Genomic DNA, 27,007 nt, shown 5'->3' on the forward strand with positions numbered 1-27,007 from the left:
AGTTGTGGGTCTGAGGTTTAGTCTTGTCTATGCCAGACACTTGGTTATGGCGTTCCATAGGCTTTCCCTATGCATAATACACTTTGCAGTCACGTTGGATTATCAAATCATCCAAACAGAGCACTTCGCTCTCTAAATACTGGCCTTCTGGTGGCCCTAAGAGTCTCTAAAAGCACAGTAGGAGGTAGAGTTTTTAGCTACCAAGCTTCTGTGTTATGGATCAGCTCCTGTCCATGTTAAAGGGGCCAACACAGTCTCTTCATTTTAGACAAGGCTTAAAACTTTCCTCTAAGGCTTATGATCAGGCCATTTAGGAACAGAAATAAAAACATAGTTTCACTGCACTTTTCTGGACTGAGATGTCTGATGTTTTTCCAGGAATCTGCTGTAGCTCCTCCTCCAGTTTGGGGGTCACTGCCCTGAGTTCTCTGATGACCACGGGCACCACTTTAGCCTTCACCAGTTCTTCCTGTTCTATGGTAAGACTAAAAGCCATGATCTCCAGCTCTAAAAATGCCCCAAAAAGTAGGAGACCCCCCCCCCGCAGCTGCTGTGTAGACCTCCAAGACAGGACTGTATCAAGTAGAATTTTGAGGCAAATAATTTAATACATTTTTGAATGTAACATATCAACATGTGGAAAAGTGATGCACTGTATAATTTTAATATTGTATTTCACTTGGTATTCCTTAAGTAAAAGAGGGAACAGATTGTTGCCTGTAGTGAAATGTATGAATATGATTTAATTAAGGGCTTGGGCAGTTTATGTCAGGCTGGGAGGGAGTGTGAGTGTGGCTTGTGAGGAAGCGGCGCAGGTACGATGTACAATCTAAACAGGCAGCATAACTCCGCGCTGAGAAACCATTACTGAGCGAAGAATTCAATTAATTGGAAATCAATTAAACCGGACCGGGACGCGCAATCGCCTCGGGTCGAACACCGTGACGCGCCGGTTTTACGCATCACTCGTCTACAATCATCAAGACTGTTTTTAGTTCTTCGCTCATGTTTCGTTTTCGCAGTGCTTCATCTGTTCATCAGCCTGCTCCTGCTCCTGTTCCTGCTCCGGCTCCTGCTCCGGCTGCGTGTGTTCCAGGACAAGACTCTGGAGGAGGAGCGGGAGAGCGCCGTCTGGTGGTGAGCAGGAGGACGCGCTGGTTGGATTTGGATTTATGGCACGCAGCTGTTGAGTGGCTGACAGTCAAAGGCGTGAGGACGGAGCTGGCGTTCAAGCAAGCGCGCTGGTTCTACTTTTACTTTTACTGTGGCGTAGTCCCGGGGCAAACAACGGTGAGTAACGTTTTCCTCATCAATTCTCTCAACTATAAACCTTGCTTTTCACAACTGGGCACTTTACTTTGCTTTCTAAATCAACCTAAACTTTGTATTTCACCAAAGCATGTCATATTGGAACTGTTTTAAGATGGAATTTGAAATGCTGGTTGGATTCTTCATTCTTTTACCATTTATGGACAAGGATTCTGAAAGTTTTTAGCTACAGCAGCACTTTTCTCAATAGTAGAGCAAGCCAAGAGGACCTTTTTATTGTTGTTGACATTTTTAGTCTTTGCTCAGGTCCATTTGTTCATGTCCCCCTGTGGTCCTTCTTAAATTTAGTAGATTACCAAGTCCTATTTATAGTCAGGAAGGCATCAGAACAGAGTGGAGACAGCAAGGCGGACACTTCTGACCAGACAATCACAGACAGTTAAGTCATCCCTGTGTCTAACTCTTAATCAAACATTCTCATCTGGATTAAATGACCTTATGGCTCAAAACTCAATTACATTTGGATTTCATGGTGAGATCTAATCCCGTGCAGCTCTGTCCTCCCAAATTTCCTCTGGACAACTTACAAATTAAGTTTAATTTGTATTTATTGTTTTGCTATGAATGAGAATTTCCATATAGTGCTTTGGTGAAATTGCAGTTTGCACTATCCCCAGACAGCGAGTTGAACATTCCTGGCACTTGCTCAGCAGCTGTTTATTTGGGTTGCTATGGAAGAGTCAGACTGTGGCTCAAGGGCGGCCCGCGCTGCAACAGGAGCTCAAAAGATCCACCCTGGCTCAAAGCAGCCGCAGCAGCTCCTCCTGCTCCTAATGTGTTCGTTTAAAGTCATGGTTTTATCCCAAAGCAAAGCCGTTAGCATTACAATCTAGTGTGCATTCATCCATGCTGTCGATTGGCCACAAGCGCAGACTGATAACATGTTAATGCAAAAGACATGGGGGGAATAGAATTATCAGCTAATTTAACACTCACTTTCATCCTATTTGTAGTCGAATGAACAGCTTTGACTTCACTGCCTAAGTATAAGCTGTAGTTGTATTAAAGCTTAAGCGACGCAAGATTTTCATTTGTATTGGCTTTATGGGAAAAAGGAAAAACTTTTCTTCAGCCACCACCAAACGTTTGGAAAGAATGTGTGAAGAAATCCAAATAAAACACAGTAGTTTTTTTTATTTTTTTTTATATATTTCTGAAGACTTAAAACTACTTTTTAAAGATGTTTCAAAACCACCTCGAGCGAATGAAAGAATAATCTATCTGTGGGTCTATTTTCCTTTTCTGGTCGCTGTATTTATCCAAAGTACATGGTCCAGCTATTGGAGGGTGATTTTAACTCAAATATGTCCTGATACTTTGTATGAGTAACATTCATACAATATATTATGTGTATGATACAAGTCCTTTTTAGTCCTGTTTTAGCCCTGTTTTTTGTCCTGCTTTAGACCTGCTTTAGACCTGCTTTAGTCCTGCTTTAGACCTGTTTTAGTTCTGCTTTAGTCCTGCTTTAGACCTGCTTTAGACCTGCTTTAGTCCTGCTTTAGACCTGCTTTAGACCTGCTTTAGTCCTGCTTTAGACCTGTTTTAGTTCTGCTTTAGTCCTGCTTTAGACCTGCTTTAGACCTGCTTTAGTCCTGCTTTAGACCTGCTTTAGACCTGCTTTAGTCCTGCTTTAGACCTGCTTTAGAGCTACTTTAGTCTTGCTTTAGACCTGCTTTAGTCCTGTTTTAGACCTGCTTTAGTCCTGCTTTAGTCCTGCTTTAGACCTGCTTTAGTCCTGCTTTAGAGCTACTTTAGTCTTGCTTTAGACCTGCTTTAGTCCTGTTTTAGACCTGCTTTAGACCTGCTTTAGTTTCTGCTTTAGACCTGTTTTAGACCTGCTTTAGACCTGCTTTAGACCTGCTTTAGTCCTGTTTTAGACCTGCTTTAGACCTGCTTTAGACCTGCTTTAGACCTGCTTTAGACCTGCTTTAGTTCTGCTTTAGACCTGTTTTAGTCCTGTTTTAGACCTGCTTTAGGCCTGCTTTAGTTCTGCTTTAGACCTGTTTTAGACCTGCTTTAATCCTCTTTTGGACCTGCTTTAGTCCAGATTTAAACCTGCTTTAGGCCTGCTTTAGACCTGCTTTAGACCTGCTTTAGACCTGCTTTAGTCCTGTTTTAGACCTGCTTTAGGCCTGCTTTAGACCTGCTTTAGTCCTGCTTAAGTCCTGCTTTAGTCCTGTTTTAGACCTGCTTTAGTTATGCTTTAGTCCTGCTTTAGTCCTGTTTTGAACCTGCTCTAGTCCTGTTTTGGACCTGCTTTAGTCCAGATTTAAACCTGCTTTAGGCCTGCTTTAGGCCTGCTTTAGACCTGCTTTAGACCTGCTTTAGACCTGCTTTAGTCCTGTTTTAGACCTGCTTTAGGCCTGCTTTAGACCTGCTTTAGTCCTGCTTAAGTCCTGCTTTAGTCCTGTTTTAGACCTGCTTTAGTTATGCTTTAGTCCTGCTTTAGTCCTGTTTTAGACCTGCTTTAGTCCTGTTTTGAACCTGCTCTAGTCCTGTTTTGGACCTGCTTTAGTCATGCTTTAGAACCGCTTGAGTCCTGCTTTAGTCTTGCTTTAGTCTTGCTTGTCATTCCAAATGTGTTTAAACATTTCTTAAGTTTAAGTATCTGACAAATGTTAATGGACTTATAAAATTACCCAAAAAGGGAAGAAAAGTCACATTAAACTAGTTTTTGCATACCTTCAAAACAACAGTCGCAATATTATAATTTTAATTTGACATTTTGCCGACCTCTAGATCCAGCTTGAATGTTTTGGACACTTTGGCAATATTAGAGTTTGCTATCAAATAGTAAATGATTGTTACACTTCAGGGAAAGGCCACGATGGATTCTTCTAAACAGCACTGGAATTTGTATTAAACGCATAAAGCAATCTTAATTCATCATCCAGGCTTTCAGTAAATACGCGATTGAACATCTGCAGCTGTCTGAAAAGTGTATTTTTTTAGATGATAGAAAATGCCCGTAACGTAGCATTAAAACACAACATCTGTCCACTATGTAAATTAGCAGAGAATCCCGCCTCTGTCAGCTCATTCTGATGCCACTTTACATCAGACATTTGCCACTTTACATCAGACATTTGCCTTGAGGAAAGCTGTGTTATTCTTCCCCCTTTGCAGTTTTTATTGAGTTTATTAGAAACAACTGACAACATTTTCCCCAGGCTGCTTCCTCTGCAAATGTTTCATGCCCTGAGGTTAAGAACCAACGAAGCAATCGAAAACACCCTGCTGAACAAATCAATAGAAATTACTGTGAAGAATTTATTCAGTACTTTTTTTTTTTTAGCCATGTAAATGTGCTTTGCAATCTTTTAAATTATAACATTGTATAAGTAGAAGTGGCAGATATATGTATATAATAATGTGAATGTTGTTTTGAAGATTTGCAACATTTGAATATCAAGATTGTTTATAGTGGAAAAAATTCAAGAAAAATAGGATATATGGTGATTTTTCTGAATGTTTGTGATTACATGATGAAACATAAACCTCAACCAACTAGTTTTAAAGACATGTTTTAACACATCTTTGTTGAATTGACATAATATCGTCTGAATTTTGTTATCAGGACTTGCAAACGTATAAGTTCAAATTAGGGCTGGGCGATATGACAAAAAAATATCAAATAGATTTTCCTTATATTGAGCAATGCTGATATTTTTGTTTTATTTCCTTTTGTCTTTTTAGAAAATAATATTGTTTACAATATTCCTTAAATTAAACTATAAAGGCTTTGAATCTGTTCCCTTTTAATACAAAAAAAAACTCATCAAATGTCTTCCTCCAAAGTCTGAACTCTGCTCCAAACCACATGCTTTTACTGAAAGAGGATTGGCTGTGGATCTCTGCATTAAAAAGACCCAAACTGATCATTGATCGTTTGAAATGTTTGAATCTCAATCCCTTGATTAAACTTTGTTTTGATTGCCTTGGTTCCAATTGTCCCAACGCCTTTATGACCTTATTACAATCATTAGTTTACTCAAAGTTGGTTTGGATTGATTCCTGCATGTAATCCTGTATTGTCCTGCAACTGAGGCTCCTGTGCTCAGAAAATTCTTGTTTTCACCTACCCCCTATCCCCGCCTACATTCGTGTACTTAGTTGCAATTATGTGAAAAAAATAAGACTCCAAATGACACAGGTTCTAAAATGTCACATATGTAAATGACTGCTGCTTGTTACAGTGAAATGTCACTATGAAGAGCTTATCAGTTCTGGAGTTTTAAACAGGAAGTCACTGGATCTGTTTTTATTACTAATATTACACTTTACAATGAACAAATTGTGGAAGAATAATCTGTGTATATTATAGTTTATAACAGAGGACTGGGAAAAAAACGTATTATGTCTCCTTAACAACAACAAAGCTAACACTATTTGTAAGTGTACATTTTAGCCTTGTAACTGTGCTTTTACTTCAATACAAATCTTCACAAGACTACCCAAGTTTCCCCAGCTTATTGAGGTGGTCTAGCAGTTCCCTGGTATCCTGCTGTCAGATGGGCCAAATGTGCTGACTGGGATGCTCAATAAAAAAAAACCTACATGGAGCAGTAAGGGCCCAGCATGCCCTTTTGTACACCCAGAAATGATCGCTGCTTGTGTAACGCGCTGTGGTCTGAAATATGCTGACGGTCATTCTTCATCGATGGCCAGAAAGGATTGCTTCTTCTTTAATAAGTGAGCTGTTTTCGCTCTAAAACTACTGGAATAAAGTCACTTTTTCCATCATGACAGAGAGCCAAAAAAACACTGTTGATAGAAAAAAGATTGAAAGAAAAAGAAGCATGCCGAAGTCAAGTTTACAGGCTTGATCTAACTTTGCATCAGTCAAAGCGGGAAATATTGGAAAATGACCAATTCGTTTTAATGCTTGTTAGGAAAAATCTAATGTTATTCATTTTTTTTTGCTGCAGCCAAAGTACATTTCACAAGTATCCATCTGTTGTTTCCATTGCTGGAGTTTTACATAGTTACAGCGTCACATTAATCTTATGCCAATATTGATGAATAATAGGCCAGTTCCAAAACACATGATGGTGAAGAGCCACTTGACAGCCTTGTGTTTCCCAGTGAATACTGTGCACTTTGTCATACTGTTATAGAAGCATTTTTCCAACAAAATTCTTTCCAAACATGTGATTTTGTGCTTCTCTATTGGGATGTGCTTCATCTCCTTCATCTGTTATAACACAATTTCCTTCTTTTTCATTTTTATTTTTGCTTTACACAGTAGAATTGTTAAGATCAGTTGTACATTTATATTGTCGGGAGTTCTGTTTTATATGCTTTTATAAACATTTCAATCAAATATTTACTGTGTCTAATTTCCTGGATGTAATTGCTCCTTCTTTGTTAGTAAAAGTCCTGTTCCTTTTAAGATATCAAAACTTTTCCTTTTGATTTTGATCTGGAAAATGGAAAATGACAAATGAACGCTTTCCACTCCAGTCCCATTTAACACAGGAAAATCCTCCAATTTATTGTTGCAAAGTCTGAACTCTTCTCAAACCACATGCTTTTACTGCCCCAGATCTGGCTTTAGAACAATGAAGTGAAAAACGCCTGACCAATACTAGCAATCTACAAACTATTAGATCTTGATTAATTTAGACTTAAAAGCGTAAAGAGTGTGTTGTGTTGTTCCAGGCAGCAGATGGTGCAGGAGCAGTACGTCACCTCCGCCCCGGGCATCGGTCCCCCCAGGGCGGGGCCGGACCACATCTATAAGATCGGCATCTACGGCTGGAGGAAGCGCTGCCTGTACCTGTTTGTGCTGCTGCTCATCGTCATCTTGGTGGTCAACTTCGCCCTCACCATCTGGGTCCTCAGAGTCATGTGGTTCAACCCGGTACAACGCTCTCACTTCACACACGAATGCACTTTTGAGTCATTTTAGAAGACGACAGCATCATGACAACACAGTACAGTTTAAAGCAAGCCGAGGGAAAGAGTGGTGTCTTTTGTTTTTGAAAAGGCTTTACTTTATAACATTAAAGTCAATTTTTTGTGGGCAGAAACCAATGTTTCCTCTGTTTGGAGATTTGGGCCTCCTGTGCTCGCATGACATGGAAATCTATTTCTTGTTGTTCATGTAAATTCATTCATTCATCTTCACTGCTTGTTCCCGTTAATATGTTTACAATGTATTGGTATACAATATGGATATTGCCAAACTAAACTGGTAAAAATATACATATTATGAACGGTAATCCAAATGAAATGAACCAGGCCAGCAACATGCTTTTATTCCTTTTTTTCTTTTTCTTTTTTTAGAACATGCAACAAAAACAGGACCAAAGAACACAAGATAAATAATAAAATTTGAAAATAAGTGGGTTGCCAAGAAGGGTTAAAGCATATCCAAAATAAAAGTATAATTTGTCCATTGTTTTTTAAATTGTATTCCAGTAAAGTTGCATTTCTGATTATGTCTCAAACTGTTACACACTGTACTCGGCTTGAAGGGGAAATTTTATGTTTTTAATTTCCTTTCTTTTATATACAAGTCTTTTTTAACTGGTGGGCTCTCTATTCGCTGTATTGTTCAGACAGCGCTTTTTTCAACTGTTCAGTTTGCGAACCTTTTTATTTTCCCTTTTCTGCGTGCTGTGGGACAGTTTGAAACTTAATACTGCATGGAAATTTGAATAAACTTGGAAATAAAAGTTAAAAAACAGTTATATCCATCTTAGATTGTATGAAAGTAAACAAGACCAGTCAAAAAGCTCTAAATAACACACTTCTGTTAAAGCATGAGTTGTGGTGTAAAGGTTGCTGAGGAAAGCAGATAATGTATGTTTCATCAGAAAGATCGTAGTATCATCTTCTACTTACCAGGCAAAGCAAAGAAAACCAACTTCAAACAAATGGGAGCATGAAATATCTGGAGTACTTTATGAATTTTGACCTTTATGCTTCTGCCGAATGTCTCAAAACAAAGATGATGCCGTGTGTTTTACTGCACTTCTCCTCCGACTTTCAAAAGTAAAGCAAAGACTCCTGACCTAAATATGCTCTGTAAATCAAGAGGGATGACCGTCAAACCTGTCGCGTTGCGTAGTCCTCACACCCACATCTACACTGTGATTGGAACTGCCCTGTCTGCACTGCCTGTCGTGAGCTCGTGGGGGTCACAAATACTTCACACAGAAGGAGAACTGAATTGGGTTTGAACAAACTTCTCAAATGCTGGAGAAACAGTGGTTGCCAAATAGTAGCACGTCGCTATCATGTGTTGTGTGTTTTTAGGGCTGCACCATTTTGACAAAAAACTAATTGTGAATTGTTCTGAGTATTGCAATTGTGATTAGATTGTTTTTTGATTATAAGATTCTGTTCAAGGTTCACATTTTAAACGCTTCCAGGAGAATTGATATAAAGACAGAACTAGACCTGTGATTCGCGTGTATTTCAGAATGTGTTTGTACAGCTCTAAACTACAAGGTTAGCAGGATATGTGAAGGGAATGATTATACTCTTCAAACATTATATATATTGGACTGAGGTTAATGAGGCGCTGCAAACCGTTTTCAACTTCTGACTTTAAATGTTTGTATCTGGGACGTAAAACACCAACAATGGGATGAATAGATGGATACCTGTGGATTGTACTCTTGGCTGCAAGAAAAAAGCAATATGGAAATAGATGACAAGGACAGATCCACATGTCAAGGACTGGACCAACTTCTACAAAATGGAAAAATTTGGACTTTAACTTTAAACTTGAAAATGGGCAAATTGACCAGACACTGGGACAGATGTGTCTGACACGGGACATAGGGGACAAATGCTTCACTGAGCTTATTTTCTTTTTGATTTAGTCTTTTTTCTTTTTTTTTTTTTTTTTTTTTTTTTTTTTAACTAGTAAAATACATTAGGCACCCAAAATAAGTTCAATTATCTGCCACTGCAGTAAGTGAATTTTACTTATGATTACTTAATAATTACTTAGATAAGTCAGATTTTTAAAATCTAGATTTAAACGACTAAACCTAGTGGGGCGCTAGAAGTCATTGTGGTGTGGTGTTAACGGTTAGAAATATAGTAAAAATAATAGAACCGAGTTGTCTTTTCTCAAGAGGGAATTGTGTGATTAAGTGTACAATCTGAATGAATCTCTCCTCGGTCACTCTCGTGCAGAACCGTTTTGCACTCGTCTCTCTGGCCCTACACTAATCTGGTGCAAACAAAGGGATCCACGTTCAAGTCGAGCAGATGGTCACATCATTAGAAATATTAACATTTCTTACAGACAGGGAGACAAAGGGCAACAATACAATAAAACAAAGAAGGCAAAAGGCCACAATAAAAAGGACATATTTGCATCAAGTCAGTTCACATCTTTTACAGTCTTTTAAAAACCATGCCCTAGTGTGAAAACCGATCAAACAACCTCACCTCAGTCAGCCTGCCCTAGGGCAGCTGTGGCTAAAATAGTACCTTATAACGATCACATGCAGAGGGAATGAATAATGCAATGTGAAGCGTCTTGAGTGTCTTAAAGTGCTGTATAAGTGTATGCATTACACTTAGTTGTCTAAAATGTGCAGTGTAAACTGACCAGCTGAGATGCATTGACTGGTCAGTGTATCGCCATGATGGTGGAACTATGGCACTACTTAGCCCATCACTAACAGTCTCACACCCATAGAATGATTATATTCTGTGGCATTAATCCATATTATCACTACATCATCGATGCTCCACAGATTCAAGCCAATACTGCTCATTGTTTAGTGTTTATGGAGCGATCTTGTGGGTGAGCGGCTTACTGCCTGTCCAAACATGGCGCTTTATGTTTGGTTGTTGTTTCATCAAGTCTTGTCAGCTTTCTGTCTGAGGCCCAGATGGCCACAGTGGATTTACGTCCCAGAGTCACTGCAAATGCTCACACACGCTGCCATTCTGCTGCGAAAAGCTGGCAATGGCGATGCAAAGTAGCACAGCACCCCGTGTGTTCAAGTTCTTTGTGGAGTTTGCTGTAGAATATCACTTATGTGCTGTTATTCTCTCTCCACAGGATGGAATGGGCCTTCTCCAAGTCAACTCCGAGGGCGTCAAGCTTGAAGAAGGCGAGTCAGAATTTCTGTTCCCAGTCTACGCCAATGAAATCCACTCCAGAGAGGTAATTACTAGTGCTAAGCAGGGGGGGTAATAATGTGTTACATGACAACTACAGAAATTAAGTTTGAGCAACAGGTAGCAAACCAGGGGTGGGCAAACTGCGGCTCGCGGGCCACATGTGGCCCATTTGTCTTTATAATCCGGCCCGCCAAACATGCCAAGTAATATATATATATATATATATATTTTTTTTTTTTTTGCCCTTAGGCATCTGTCTGCACTTGTATCCTTAATAAATATGAGGTGAAATTAATTAAATTAATAGATTCAATAGCCTATATTTGACAGAAAAGGGATATTTCATTTGATATTTCATTATTTATTTATTTTTTCACACCAATGAGCGCGGGCCGGCCCTCTGCTACTTGCCTGGATTCGAATATGGCCCTCGGAGGAAAATAATTTCCCACCCCTGCTGTAAACTAATGTGTTAGTGAGTCAGGAACACAGTCCAGTGTGAAACGAGATTTCTTTGTGGATGCCTTGAAGGACGAGGACTTAAGGATCAGTGGATAATGTATAGATTTTCATGGCACAACCAGAGTAACTAGAGTTAATTAAAATTACAAAATTAAACAATGAGATTCCGACAAACCTTTTAGGATTAGAAATCAGCTCGGACACACTCTAGTTACTAGAGTAAGTGGAAGACATATCGAAAATTAATATCGCGATATTTGTTTTGGAATAAAATTAGGACATCGAGTATATTGTATAAAATTAAAACAACCTCAAATAGAGACCGAAACCTTTAGTGTAATTTCCTGAAGTGTTTTAAGTGATATTCCTGCCCTTTCATGGTAAATTTTAGGGTCCAATCATGTTTTGTGCGATACTTGAATATCAAGACATCTCAGGCACAGTTTAATGCCTTTTTTCAAATATCCTCTCTATGTCAATACTGCACACACCTCTGGCACAAGCCCACCTTGTAGTGCACTGCTGACTCCTGCTCTAGCCCTTGAGTATGAGGAATCACATGGCAAAGTACTGTATTTGTGGAATCTCTCAAACTTTCTCTTGCCTCCACAGCCACTTAACTTTGGGAAAGTGTGTCATTGAAAAGTGGATTTGGCAGTCCCACACAGAGCACGTGGTGCTGCAGTGAGCTCCCATTAACCTCAGGGATATTGTGGTTAAAGTAGTTTATGGGCCGCCTGCTAGCAGCAGATGGGAACACTTTCTGCTCTTGTTTACATGTTATGGCCTTTCTGCTCATAGCATTCCTTACTTTATGACTCTAATACGAACAAAATGTATTCATCTTTTTATGCAGTGATACAATCTCCAAGCCTGTTTATTGTAATGACTGTTCTGTTCAGTCAGTGTAATGACAGCTCTGCTTTGACAGAAGCAGTAAGTACAATTATGATAATTATCCATTCTAAGTGCAATATCCTCATTACCTTAACAGTTCAAGGTTCAAAGCATATTTGAGACCATTTGTTTGCAGTTTTTAGAAATCCAACCACCAGGTCTTTATTAGATAAAATAATGATGGAATAGTAGAACTAGTCACTGCAGCATTCAGAATCATCTTTGCACAGCTCGTGTTTAGGGCTGCAACTGCAAGTACATTATATTACTTCTACTGTATATTGACACTTTTTCAATACATTATTAACCAAATATAGTTGATATATTTCTATGGATTAAATGTTTTTTTGATGAAACTCAGAAATGTTATTTTTTTTACATTTAATCTTCTAAAGAGTTCTATTAAGAGTGTGTTTTTGAAACTTCCTATAATCTGTCCTTTCCTCCTGTTTCTACTGCAGTGTAACAACGGAATTTCCCCTTGTGTGGACATTAAAGGATTATCTTATTTTATCTTATCTTATCTTTCAAATAGATGGATGGATATATTTATTTCGGACTCATGGTCCATAGAAAGAAACAACCAGACAGACAAATTAAAATAAAAAAAAATATGTTTTAGAGTCTATATTGTCCAGATAACGATCACAAATATCAAAGTAATTGTCTATATTGAATATGATTAGTCGATTGTTACAGCCCGTGTTGTGTTCAGCATTGGGTTTAGGTTTGGTACTCCATTAAAGCCATTAAAGTGTGTATATTAAACAGCACAGCCTTTTTAGAAATCCTTTCTCCTGGGTCATGTTAAGAGCACTTTGTGTTGTTTTTCAGGATGCTGCTCTGGTAGCACATTCAACAGAAGGAGTCTCCCTGAATGCTCGCGATGAAAATGGTGATGTGACGGGAAGGACGTCTGTGGGTAAGAACCCCTGCTCCACACAGGCTCATCTCAGTATATAACTACACACATTAAGCCACGCTAAGAGAGATTTCACACAAAATTACTGTATGAAGCCCTGAGCGTAGTCAAAATCTGTTTCTCATGTAACTGCACAGTGTGATGAATGTGAGCAACAATAAAATCGCTCATGCACTTGTCCTGAAGCCTCTGCTCTACCCAGATCTCCAGTGCTAAAAGTCATCCAACCATTTATAATCTGTGCCATTTCCATCTAAAATCCATTAAACATCGCATTCCTCTGCACTCTGTTACCACTGCAGTGTTCTATACTACCCCGCAGTATTATATTTGTGTGTCTTTTATGGCCCACCAATGGAGGCACTTTCTCAAAACTAAAAGGCCAACAAATGACCTAGCTAATTGCCGCGTTCCACCGTGCCGTTATGTGTCCTTGATCATTAAGCCGTAAAATGCAAGCCTCCCGTGGATGAAATGTGAATGCTTGTTAGGCAGGACTGCACGCCGGCTCCAGCTGCAGCTTCTGTGGTGGCTCTCATCTCCTGCTTCACACTGAGATGTACAGGATGACCAAACCACATCAGACGGTCCCGTGTCTGCCTCGTCCCACGCCAGGTTCATCATTTGTGTGCAACCTTTTAGCGAGGGTTTCACGTAAACAACGCCCGTTCTATTTCGGTACGAAGGGAAAAGACTGATTTGCAGAATATACGATGCTACTACTGTGAACGTATGCTTTATTTTGTAGATATTATGACACAAACATGGATCAGATCAAACAAGATCAGGAACAAATACTTGCTGCGCTTTATTACACGTAACGTTTGTAAGTGAATACATTCTGAATTCCAGAATATAGGCAAAGGTGAAGTGGGACATGATGCAATTTCATTGGAGAAACTGGGATTAACTACAGAATATTAGAAAATGAATGTGCTTTTGGCAAATTAAAAACACTGAGTGAGTGGTGTCAGAGCCTGGTTTAAACACATTTACTATTGTATCAGGGATTATTAGAAACACTTAAAAATCCTGATTTTTAGGTTTCACTTCACTTCATTTTACAGAAATGTTGAACCCACAATAGTTTTTCATCTGCTAAAATATCACAACAAATACAATTCTGAGGCAAGAAAAGTATATATATTTTCATCTACAACAAATGCAAAGCAAATTAACTTTTCCCCTTTTTTAAAAGTATTTTCTTATTCAAATATCATATTATATAATTTAGATACAGTATGGCATCAGTAAATTGTTGAAATTGTTTTATGTTTACTTTGCTTCCAGTCGCCTACATTCCAACAGCATTCCTGACCAAGCATTTCAAATGGTCTGTATAATTCTGTCACTTGATGACTGGTTTGACTGATACAGAATCCAGTGCTCAATGATGGTCAATGATGAGCTTGGGTCTTTTTAATCACAGGTTACAGCCAACTCTCTGCCAGGGAGAACATGAGGTTTGGAGCTGACGTTGCACATGGGCATAATACTGTGACATAACGTCAGTCATGAAAACAAATGTCTGATGGGCCCTCGTCAAGTGGACCTTTCTTTGAGTGTGTGTTTGTGGCACTAATTTAAAATATGTATTGTTTATGTGCATGAAATCATATTAAAGCCATTTTAATTGCTTTTTATAGGAACAAAATGACAACCGTAAAGGAGATGTTTCCCCCCCTCCCAGCTCGAACCACAAGTTACAATCTCTACAATCTCTAGATATGAAATAAGAAGTGAATACTGTAGACCAAATCATGAGAATAATATCACATGTGATGAATATAAAGTTTAAAAAGGTTTGATGAAAGCCTAAGGGCTGAAACTCACTGATGTAAAGGCTTTTAAATTATTTTTGATCTTTTTGAGTACCTTTTTGAGACTGGTCCTTTTTGAGACTGGCCCTGCACTGAAGAGCACCAAAATGACAATTTTGTACAGACTTTTTTTTTTTTTACACACATTAAGTAGCGCCTTCAAAATGTCTAATAGCACATGTTATTTGCCTTTCAGATGGTCCAATACATGTTGGCGGTTTCCAGAGTGTTTGAAGATGAGCTTGTTTTTGTGCATCAAATAGAAAGTGGCATTGTGAAGATGCAGCCAAACCTCGTCAGGTGATGACCTCTTTTGTTTTGTTGGCAGGTCCGAGGGAGGCGCAGGGACACACTCTGAGCGCTGTCATCACCTCGCCCAGTGACAACATGCTGTTCAGCGCAGATGGTCAGCAGACGGTGATCGGACCAGACAAGCTCCGAGTCACAGGTACAGCAGCAGCAGAAGCGGCAGAATCCACCTGCACAAGCCTGCTTCAGGCAACGATCAGAAAACGGCACGTTGTGAGAGGATGTGGAGTCAAGGGCAAATGTGTGCCATTGTGCTACAAAAAACTACATCTACAGTCAGAATGAGTCAGGATATTTCTCTTCATTTCATTAGTTTTCTTTACTTGATGGTAGAGGGGGGCAATACTCAGTTACATTTACATTTGTGTAAACCTTTGAAGAAATTGTACATCTCTGAGTAGTTTAGGACTGCGTATTGTGACTCCTACTTGAGTATTTTTTTTTTTAAGTAACAGCACTATTACTTGAGTAAAAGATTTGGTTCCTCTTTCCACTGTGAGTAAGCGTCAGTGACAAAAGCTTTATGTGGACAAGATCTGAGCATCTTCTTTCACCAAATGTTGTGTATTATTCATTGTTGTGTGCTTCAAATTACATCAACTACATCCATACAATTGCTATTACTTTAGTAAGTGCCTCACTCACCTTTTTATCACCACCTTTGAGTCCCCTTTGCTTTTATTCTTAGTTACATTTTTCCTGCTCTTTTGAGTCTACTGAAAAGTGGTCTCTAAAACCTTGTGTATTATTAATATTATTAGCAATATTATTTTGAAGTAATGTTTCTTTTGAGTACAATTGGTGACTACTCTTCCCACCTCTGCTTAATAGACTTAAATTAATTTACTTCAATACATTATGTCTTATTTCAAGACAATTTCTTTACCACTGTGTAGAAGAGAAGAGTGTGTGGAGAATGCCTAAAACAGAGCTGGAGGTCAGGGTTCTGCAGGGGAATTTGCTGTTTACTTGCTCGACGGAAGATGTTTTGACCTGCTTTATGGTTCATATCTCTACAACTGGGACTGCCCACATGAAACAAAAACTAGCACAAAGTTCAATGTCTTCTCTCTGTATGAATAGCTTCAGAAAGAGTACAAAACCAAAAACATAATAATAATAATAATAAGGTTCAACATTTGCGGATTTCATGATGCAAAAACAGTGAATCTCCCATTGAATTATACTGCACTCTTAAAGTATGACATCATCAAACCCAAATCATTAAATTGTACTTGCGCCATTGGCAAATTAATGTTCTTGTTTATTCTTTAAACAAGTGAAATATTCTTTGTTAAATATTTGTAGAAGCATTTTAACTTACTACTGGACATTAAGATTAACATAGACTAGATCAAGGACTGGAACAGGACCAAACCAAGACCACGTCAGGACTCAAACGGGTTCAATTTAGGATCACATGACAAGTGTGAACGGACAAGTCGTTTGGACCAAGGTGACCAAAGACAGGTAGTTCTAAATCTAACAATGACTCTCACTGAAACTATGTCTGCACTGCACCTTCCCCAATCAGATAATAGAAAGTACAGTGTATGTGAGGATGAGTGTGGTGTGTGCCCCAGTGTCAGAGCGTGGATGGGCGCAGGGGGCCGCACACCGCGGGCTGATGAATGTGGAAGGCAGTGGGGCTGATGGCTTCATTATGCCCAGGGTCATCTGATCTGCAGTGGCCCCAGAGCCGTTTGTTCAGATGCCTTCAAATGATGAATTGTTCCTGCAGCACTTGGAACAACCACTCTGAGGCTTACTGTGAAAGCATTTTTTTTAAAAGGCGAGCAAAGGTTTTATATACTAGTATTCCCTTTAGAACTGGCAACAAATGTAATGGATCCTTCATACTTGTGGAAATAAGTGCTTAAGGAATTGATGTACCAGCTTGGATTTGTTTTGTGTAATAAAATGAATATGTCACGGAGCCCTGCAGAGGACATATATATATAGCCACAAAATAGTATCTAAAAGGAACGACATAATAAGAATGAGTTGATTATCGTGTGCACGAGTTACTGACATTCAGCCTGTCTGTCTGTTGCTGGCCAGTTTGGGACATAATCGTGATCCTGCAGTGCATCATTGGCAATATTTTAAGGGCCAGTTTTTAAGTGCCAACCTGGCCCATATGTACATGGCATGTCAATCAGTTTCATAACATCTCTGTCATATGTCAGTTTTCTAGTTCTTTCTTCATTGCACTTCTCAATAGATGCTAAACTGCATTTTACAAGTGTAAAGTTCAATAAAATAATCTAATCTGAGATGTTGGTAAGTGTGTAAGTAACTGACTCATTCCTGTGATGTGTTTAATATATATTGTTCTTATGTCCTCTGCAGGGCTCTGTGACATGTGGACACACAAGTACAGCACATTTGGTTAATTGTTGATTAGGCTGTGGCTGGAGAGCCGCGGCGCGGTCAAATGGCCGTGCAGTTTCAGGGACCGCAGCATTTCCCTTATAGCCCGTTATAGCCTCATGGCTAACCCTAACCCTAACCTTAACCTTAACCCTAACCCTAACCCTAACCTTAACCCTAGCCTTAACCCAGGGCCGGCCCAAGCCTTCAGGGGGCCCTAAGCGAAAAAAAAATTGGGGGCCCCTCACCACGTCATCAGAATCAGTTTTTTTGCCATTGTCAGTAAACAATTCACATATGGGAACTTTCTTCAACGCAAACAAAGCGCACCAAAACTCCAGGGCATCCGTTTGCCAGTTAGTTTATTCTCAACACCTCACAAGCTCAAATATTGCTAACTTAAATCCCACAATGCAACTTGGTATTCCGCTGACATCACCTCTACTCCCTGTACAAATAACACACATCCCAGATATGTTTTTGGGCGTATTTGTGGGCGTTAAGGGTCGACAGCCACATTAGCACATTAGCAGTTTAAATTAACGAACAGGGGGGTCTGGGGGCCCTCCCCCAGAGATTTTCAGACCTTTTTCGTGTATTCTGTTGCATTTTAATGTGGTCCAGCCGGCTAAAATAAGAGTAAAATGTTGAGGTTGTAATGCTATAAAATGATGATGTGATGAAACTGTGCCAGGAGAAAATGACTAAAGCCAGTTATTAATACATTAGTGTACTTAATTACTCAATACAATATTGGCTATGAAAATAATTATGATCAAATTGATTAATTTTAACTGAAAACGTAAAAGTAATAGTTATCCTTACTAATTTATCTTTTACAGCTCCCAACTGTTCCTTCTTGCCAAAGTGACAAAACAAGTTATATTAAATTAAACAAATGGCATAAGCATTGCTTGATTAACAATTAACACTGATAAAACAGTGCAAACATGTTATTCCCAGAGAATGAACAGAACGAGAAGTGAAGGTCCAAACCTAGCTATTGTGAAGCGACTGCGTTTCTGCAACTTTGCCACTTTTGTATAAAAATATATAGTATTATTCTTTAACAGACGTAATTATAATATGTCTGGTTATTTTTCACTATCAGTTTATTATAATTTATAACAAATAGTCTAATGATGCTTTTTAAATAAATTGAAATGTTTTATTGCTCTATTAAAAGTGAATTACAATATAAATGTTTGTTCTGATCAGAACATCACACACTGGACTCCTGCATGAAACAATGCTGCGATGTGATTGGCTGATGGACCTTACACGCATAAACCTTTACGTTCCTCTTATTGCACTTTAAGAAGTCAAACAGACATCACGAGTCACGATTGATCTCACACATGGTGATGTGACAGAGAGGGACGCAAACTCAAACCCGCTCATCTCTAACTGAGGCTGCACAGGGGCCCGGGACAGGGGCCCGGGACAGGGGCCCGGGACAGGGGCCCGGGACAGGGGCCCGGGACAGGGGCCCGGGACAGGGGCCCGGGACAGGGGCCGCACACTGTTCACTCCAAAGTCTCACGTCAGAGATTCTGGACGAGACGGCGCTCGTCTGGACCGGATCTCCGCCTCTTCGTGACCGGGGCATAGACGCCCCTCCCCGGCTTCACCTGCAGCTCACACTACCGGGCTGGTGTAAATGTTAATCTTATTATCTTTCATTCAGACATATTGTGCGCGGGGCAGAGCTCTCGTCGCCTCCAGCCTGAGCGAACTAACGTGACAGACTCGTGTTGTTTCAAACAGCAGCATTAACCGTCTCTTTGTAAGAGAAGTTCAATACCTGGAGAGTGTTGCTGAGTTTGCAGTTTCTTTACATCGTCAAGAAGTTTCTTCTTTCGTTTTTCGGCATCGGGGGGATATATTCCTCTGGACATGAGGACCACGCAGGGACCACGTACTGTTGTGTTTATGTTTTGCTCTCGTTCTGCTCGCGCCCAATCAGCGCAGGTTTGGTGTCTCGGTTGCCAGATTGTCATTACAAATAAATGCAGTTTGTGTGTTATGTTACCGCTGTGTGCGCTGCCGCGCCAGCAGCGCTACTAGTGGCGCACGCTGCGCTTGCACTTCGCATAAGACGGGTTGCCAGATTGGGGGCCCTATTAACGCCTCGGGGCCCTACGCGGCTGCTTAGTTCGCTTATAGGCTGGGCCGGCCCTGCCTTAACCCGGCGCGGTCTAAAACGGCGCTAAAACGCGGTCAAATAGCGGCGAAGTTTCAGGAGCCGCGGCGCGCGGCCGGCATAAAAATAACATGGCAGTTTCGGCCGCGCCGCGGCTCTGCAGACACTCCCTATTGATTATACTTCAAATTGGACATTGTTGAATTTGTTGAATCAAAAAGGGCTTTTTCAGCACCACAACTGTCTGAACGGTGAAACCAAGTGTAAGTGAAACGTGCCATGATCATTTCTGTCTCTCCCTCTAGGGCCTGAGGGGGCGCTCTTCCAGCACTCAGTGGAGGTGCCTCTGCTCAGGTCTGAGCCATTCAAGGACCTCAGGTGAGCTGGACTCTCACTAACAGGAGCATGATACAATATTCATGTACACACTTTGATTATTAACACTGTTTACATCAAATCTGATCAGTATCGGATCTCTGGGATTATCAGGTGAGTGCAATGGCATAAGCAGTTACATCTGGTGTGAGTAATCAGATTTTGTTCTGTGTGCAGGTTTTGATAGGTAATATTGTGCATCAAACTGATGAAAACATGTTAAAGATGGTGGCAGAGCGATTAGAGCACATGCCTCTGTGTGACTGGGGCTGTCTGAAAATGAATGAATGTTAAAGATTTATGTTATTTTAAAATCCATTGCACTTAGTTATATTTGGAGGGATCACATTTCCTTTGTGCATAAAGTTTATCAGTTTGTTTCCTGATTATGTGAATGTCCCCGGTGTCACCTACTCTCGACTCTTGCACTGCATTTTATGTAAGGACCATTTATTTAAAGCTACAATCCTGCGGCTGCTCTGAATACAATAGGAAAAACATTGGCAATGCAAGTTTATTTGTAGAGCACAATTCGTACACGACATAATTCAAAATGCTTCACTGAACAGGAAAGATGCTTTGAAATCCTAATAGAAACACTTCAACAGAATTCATCTGAAAAGAGAAGAGTGCAGACTAAAGTATTGTAATGATTCTCTAGTGGTGTGTTTTACCTTGACCTTGATCTTGAACATCCTTTCAGTCACACGTTAAATAGTTTTGAGCCTGGATTTGAACATTGTCAGAGGCCTGTCTCACATCTTCAGAAATATGTTTTTTTAATGTATTGCGATGTATGTCCCTGTCTCTTGATGTATGAGACAGGGACATTGTACATGAATGAACATTACTGTAAATGTTAAAATTGTCCACCTAAAAACAATATTTATTAAACAAGAAAAGAGCCAACATGATTCTAAAGGCTGTGAAAGCAGAAAATACATTAAAGCCTTTAGTTAAATGATACAATTCTAAGCCTAACTAGATTTTTAAAACTTAACTAGTAACTATTAAATAATTCCCAGATCACCATTGAAACATATGTTTCAATCTCAATGCCTTTACCTGAATAAATAACGGTTATTAAATAAAATAAAGGTAATAAGATAAAATGAATACGTTCAGACAAAGATGGAAAAGAAGTGCAGTGAACAAGGCAGACTTTAGCTACATAAAACTCACCCATTGATTGAACTACATTATAAAATTATACATTTAAGCATTTTTGTGTTTTCTCATAAATTATGAGCGTGGAGAGTAGTGCTAGGCATAATAAAAGAAGAGCAGAGTTAAAAGCAGTCATGGGATTAGACATACGTATGCAAATCCTTTCTAAGACACACATGCTTCATAAGGAAACAAAATGTTTTATTTAATTCAGGGACGGTGGGTGCATATGTATGTGTTTGCAGTATTAAACCTTTAGTTAGCCACAACTAATCCATGAAAATCTTTTTCCCCCCACAAATGAGCATTTTACCATTAGTGTTTTTCTAATGTTGACTTTATTTGGTGTAGAAAAAGCTTCAGTTGTAGTCAGTTAGAAAATTGGACGTTTCGACTCTCATCCAAGAGTCACTTGGATGAGAGTCGAAACGTCCAATTTTTTTCTAACTGAGTCCAGATGACTACAACTGAAGCTTTTTCTACTATGGAACACGCCTGGACGAATGAGGGATTACACCGATTTATTTGGTGTATTTATATTGGTTGTAATATAAATGATAATTTTACACCAATCAAGGAGCTTTTTGTGGTGAAAAGTAAAAAAAATCTGTTACAGGAAGTGACATCACACCAGGGACAAAGTTTATGCATAATTTACACAAAAGAAACTACTTTTTTGACCCTTAATTCAACAAAATAAAGGTGCTCTCATATATTTTTCCTAGTGTGATGTCATCAATTAGTAAAGTGTGATGTCATCGAAAGTAAAATTTATAAAAGAAATGAGCTATTCTGGGAATTTTTCCCCAAATGTATAATATATTTATCTTTAACTGCATTTTAGTTCAATGAGTCGACCAACCTGTCATAGTGACTTTAAATATGTTGCTCCTGTATCTGTACTTTAACTTACTCAAGTAAAAGTATCACATACAAAAATCTACTGAAGTAAAAGTGTTAAAGTACATGTTTAAAAATTAACTTTTAGGGTAAAAAGTAAAATTAACTTACTAACTCTTAAAGATGAAAATGTTGATAAAGAATTGTCCTGATTTTGTTTTGTCAATACATTTCTCAGTGTTTCTTTTTATTGTATGTTTTTTTTTAACTCAAGGCCAAGATACAAACTCTTATCCTTAAGGCAGAATTTCACCATCAATGTGTTGAAAAATAACCTCTCAAACTGTTCAGAAATTCCTTTTTTTCCTTTTCAGTCCTGTTCCAAAAAATTGAGTAGAATGTACAGATACCTGCTGCAGATGTAGTGAAGTAAAAGTAAAAAGTATCTACTGTAAAGGTTACTAAAGTAAAGTACAGCTATCTAAACATTTGATGATTTCCTGCTGATTCTGTTTCAGGCTGGAGTGTCCCACCCGCTCCCTAAGCATGGACGCTCCAAAGGGAGTCCACTTAAAAGCCCAGGCCGGGAACATCGAAGCGGCCTCCAACATGGACGTGCTCCTGGAGTCCACTCTGGGGCTGGTGAGACAAACGCCGCTCCCTCTCCCCTCTTTTTTCCTCCATTTTGCCCGTGGGATTTGCACTTTGCCAAAAAAAATATTTCCAAGTCACACCTGGGCCCCTACACTACAAGAGCAAGTGTACTTTGACAGCTGTTCATTAAGTTTTATTTCAAATGTGAATATCATAATCAAGTCAAACCAGTGACGACTATAACATCTGATTTAGGTCTTTCCCTCAGACATTTATACTATACATAGTCCCACCTCTTTTCATGATTGTTCAATAATTTGGTTTTATGCATCCCACTTCCTTATCAATTAATTATAATATAAATAGATTATGAAAATTAATTATGTAAAAGAAAATATATAATAGTCACATTTTTGTCATTATTTTTGCTTTATATTTATACCTGCTTTTAAGTCGACAAAGAGTATTTGAGAACTTGCCTCTGAGTAAACCCTTGATTTTTATTTTTAATCCCCCCTGGTTGCTGTGTTGTGGTTTTTGTTCATCTGTTGTTTCCTAGCTTGGACTATTTTTGTTGGGAAAGGTGAAGTCACGTATTGTAAAATTGGTATTTTTTTGTGAAACTAACATCACTTTCTCTTCACTTTGTGGTCCTCTGGCAAATATCGGCAATCAACAATGGCAACAAGCAAGGCAAATATTTGTGTTGGCTGAAAATAACCATCCATTCTATTTTTAATAAGAGCCCTTCTTGGAGCTTTGACTTGCCAAGAGAAAGTACATGCCCCGAGCCTGACCATGAGCAGGCAGTGTGTTTGACATTTGATATTACATACTTAATGCAGTGATCATTTCTTTATGGTCGTCACGGTGGAAGCACTCTCTTATTATAATGTCACATGTGAATGAACATGGAAAGAGGGGATTTTATTTGCTGCGTTTTCAGAATACCACAGTTTTCTAGTCTCCAACTGGATCTTTCCAACCACATCTAGAGCTACTGAATGTTGTTTCTCTTTGTGGTTATTGAACCCAAACCAAAAGATTTTCCGCTACTTTATATGACAAAATCTGTGTTAATAAATAGTGTCAGAGTTAATTACATTATAGTTTAACCTTGCCATTTTCTTTATTCATAAGGATGTGTGTAACTTAAAGGTTGCTCTGTGTCACTTTCCTGTTGGGGAGATCAGCCACCATTCCTGAAATGTTCCACAGTGTGGCATTACATTTTTTTATTTTTTATTACAGATCTTTCTTTTTTAAATAGCTTGAAAAGGGTACTTACTTTTACAGAGCTGTAACTGCTGCCGTCATGTGCTTGTCTCCATGGAGATGGAGAATTTTAATGCCATACTGTGCATGTGAGAAGTTCCACAATGCACCTTTAAGTGTTTGAGCTGGTACTGGTCGCACTGGTCTAAATGCTCTTTGTTTGCACACAGCTGGTCCTGGATGCAGACACCGTGCGCATGCCCAGTCTGCCCCTGAGCAAAGGAGGGGTTTCTGGAAACGCACAGGGGCTCTTCGAGGTTTGTGTGTGTCCCAGCGGCAAACTCTTTCTGTCCAAGGCCGGGGTGACCTCCACATGCGGCGAGAACCAGGACTGCTAAATGCAATTGGACGGCTAATCAATGTCCCGTCTCTCTGAAGGTCCATCTCCAGTCAGAAAACAAGCACAAAGGTCTCGAAGCTTACTTGAGGCAGATGGACTAAAACATAAAATTGCCCCTGGCATTTTAAGACCCGATCCCTGCGACTAGCTGGGAATGTCAAAAGATGCATTCTTTTACAGGCAACTGTGTATTTTTAACTATTCTTCTAGAAAGAAATTGGCAACTAAAGTCGTTACTTTTTTAAAACATGAATCATGGCTGGGCAATGAGGAGCTGGTTTACAGCCTACATCCTATGCAATATTATTGTGGTGCAATAAATGATAGTAGTCAAGGGCTTGAAAATAGAAATGTAAATAATATTTATTTTGGTTTGTAGTTTTAAAGCCCTTGGTGTGAGACTTGTTATGCATGTCATGTTTTTACTAAAGAAAATTATATATATACACTTTTGATGGTCTCCAAGTCTGTTTTCCAGCATTCTGAACATTTGAAAACCAACACCAGAAAGCTGACAAGCTTTATAAAAGGCTTTTGGCAGTTGCTTTAAGCCCGGTATGAGCATGTAAGTATGTCAAATGCCAGAAGTTAAGTTATAACCCTAATTAAAAACAACTAGGATCACATAGATCTTCTGTCTGAAGAATCTTCTGTGCGTCACCAATATTCCAGCGTATGTGTAGTTTTATGAACTATATTCATTTGTACAATCTGATGAAAGCTGCTTATTTATTAAAGTTGTACAGAAAAATAAATATCAGTATTCTTGTGCTGTACGACGGAGTATAAGGGCCAACCAAAAAAATAAAAATGCGGGGCACTACGAGAATAAAGTCATTAATTAATGACTTTTTTCTCGTTAATTAACGAGATTTTTCTTGTTAATTAACGAGAAAAAAGTCATTAATTAATGCCTTTTTTCTCATTAAATAACGAGAAAAATCTCATAATTTAAAGACTATAAAGGCAGATACGCGGTTGTGGTTGCTTACTTATGTAGCACAGGGCTGGGTAAACGTTTATAGAGGTGGGGGGTGTTGGAGACTGAGCCGAGGATGAGGAGCAAGAGGGTGTTCTAACGCGCTTTGACTTCATGGGCCTAGAAACGACAGAGTGATGTTGTTGTTGTTGTTGTTGTTTTATGGCGGTTGGCATCCAATTGTTGCATTACCGCCAGACTTTATTCCTCAGACTTGGAAGAAGGACTTATAAAGGATAAAACGACAAAGACGTCCCATGACCTCATGGGCTTTGTAAAACAACAAAGACGTCCCATGGCCTCATGGGCTTTGTACTTCCAAAGCAATGGAATAAGAATTTTTAAGGACTACGACAAAGTCTGAGGGGAGGAAGAACTTCTATAGGATACAATGACAAAGGCATCTCATGACCTCTTGGGCTTTGTCCTTTTCTGGAGGTCAAAGCACTGGAAGAACAACTTTTAGGACTACGACAAAGTCTGGGGAATAAAGTCTGGCGGTAATGCGACACTCGGATGCCAACCGCCATAAAACAACAACAACAACAACAACTTTCAGCACCATGTTACGTGCTCCCCCCTCAGTGTTACATAATGGTACAGTCCAGTAACAGCGCTGTGTTTTGTATGTTTAAAGCTCTGAAGCTGATCTGCTCTGAGTCCAATGCATCTGTGGAGTCTTCATAACGCAAACACACCACCGCCAGGACGCAAATGGCACTTGGTTAAAAGTGAATACAAAAGCCCACAATAGATGTTGATCTTTATAATGCGGGTCTTTTAGACTTTACAAACAATCATTTCCCCGGTGCAGTGCCCCCATGTCAGGTCCTGGACCTGTAACATGACGTACTCCGGTGTTGGTGCTCGCGTGTGTTGGAGCTCATGCCATGATGTATGGATGATGCATCTGGATGATGTATGGATGATGCATCTGGATGATGTATGGATGATGTATGGATGATGTATGGATGATGCATCTGGATGATGCATCTGGATGATGTATGAATGATGTATGGATGATGCATCTGGATGATGTATGAATGATGTATGAATGATGTATGGATGATGTATGGATGATGTATGGATGATGCGTGTGTGTAAAACATATCGCTTTTAGGCTGTACCAAACACGATCCGGGCGTCAGGAGGAGCTGAGTGGAAGCGCAGACGGATGTTTGTGTTCTGTGTGTTTTGTCCAAGGGATGACAAAAGGTTAGAATCCGGGCATAAAACTTAAGTGCACACAATGAGCACGTGAGAATAGTGACTGAGCAAAGTGCCCACGTAGACAATCAACTTAGAGGAGCAGAGAACCCAGAGAACGTGTGAATATAACAGCGAGGCTGCTCCTCCTGTCTCCGGGCGGCTGTGGCGCGGAGCACGGCTGCTGTTTGAGCCCATGGTGCATTACGGGTCCATCATGGAGAAAGTAAAGCCTTTTTCCAACAGTTTGTGAATGATGCGGAACAGGAAAGGTGCTGCTAAACGCAGTGTCTTGTCTTGTAATAAACACACGTAAGACATCGTTTTAAAGGTCAGGAAACACTTTAACATCTATTTCAGGCTTTTATGTAGTTATAAACTGTCAACTCATCCAAGCCCGTTCTTGTGCGTCCTGACCTGGGGCTGAAAGTGAACTGCTCACGTCACTTTGAATCGGCGCCTAAACTACGACTTTTTTCTCATTAATTAATTACTTTTTTCTCGTTATTTAATGACTTTTTTCTCGTTATTTAATGAGTTTGATGTCGTTAATTTACGACTTTTTTCTGACTTCGACTTTTTTCTCATTAATTAACGTCTTTTTTCTCATTAATTAATGACTTTATTCTCGTAGTGCAGCGCATTTCCCCCCCCTTAGTTGGCCCTTATACGCCGTCGTAGTGTCTCTGTCCCTCTGTTGTCAGGTTACCATCAGGTTTTTAATTGTGCTCTAGCGCATTCTAGTGGATAATCTACACTACTACAATTTACCAGATCTGAAAAAAGTTTCATTGTCCTTTCCACAGTAATACTGTACACACAATATTCCTCCAGGAATATTTATTTGGCCAAGGCAACAGTGTGTGTACATACAATG

At 39.5% G+C, this 27,007-nt stretch overlaps 1 protein-coding gene across 2 annotated transcripts; it reads left to right on the forward strand.

Annotated features, from left to right (window-relative positions):
* The first annotated feature begins 1,134 nt into the window (after positions 1-1,134).
* On the forward strand, positions 1,135-24,700 carry sgcg (sarcoglycan, gamma). 2 transcript variants are annotated; one of them, XM_072460774.1, is made up of 8 exons: positions 1,135-1,290; positions 6,994-7,195; positions 10,367-10,471; positions 12,622-12,709; positions 14,858-14,977; positions 19,660-19,732; positions 22,255-22,378; positions 23,776-24,700. In XM_072460774.1, exons 2-8 carry the CDS (start codon positions 7,001-7,003, stop codon positions 23,941-23,943), a joined length of 873 nt encoding a protein of 290 aa, XP_072316875.1. In that variant the 5' UTR covers positions 1,135-1,290; positions 6,994-7,000; the 3' UTR covers positions 23,944-24,700. The 2 variants fall into 2 exon arrangements, with proteins under 2 accessions (XP_072316875.1, XP_072316883.1); XM_072460782.1 differs by having other exon boundaries at positions 1,183-1,290; positions 6,976-7,195.
* The last annotated feature ends 2,307 nt before the right edge of the window (positions 24,701-27,007 follow it).

Source organism: Eucyclogobius newberryi, unplaced genomic scaffold (assembly GCF_026437365.1).
Source record: "Eucyclogobius newberryi isolate DKJ021-1_F unplaced genomic scaffold, fEucNew1.0.hap1 SCAF_10, whole genome shotgun sequence".
NCBI classification, from domain to species: Eukaryota; Metazoa; Chordata; class Actinopteri; order Gobiiformes; family Gobiidae; genus Eucyclogobius; species Eucyclogobius newberryi.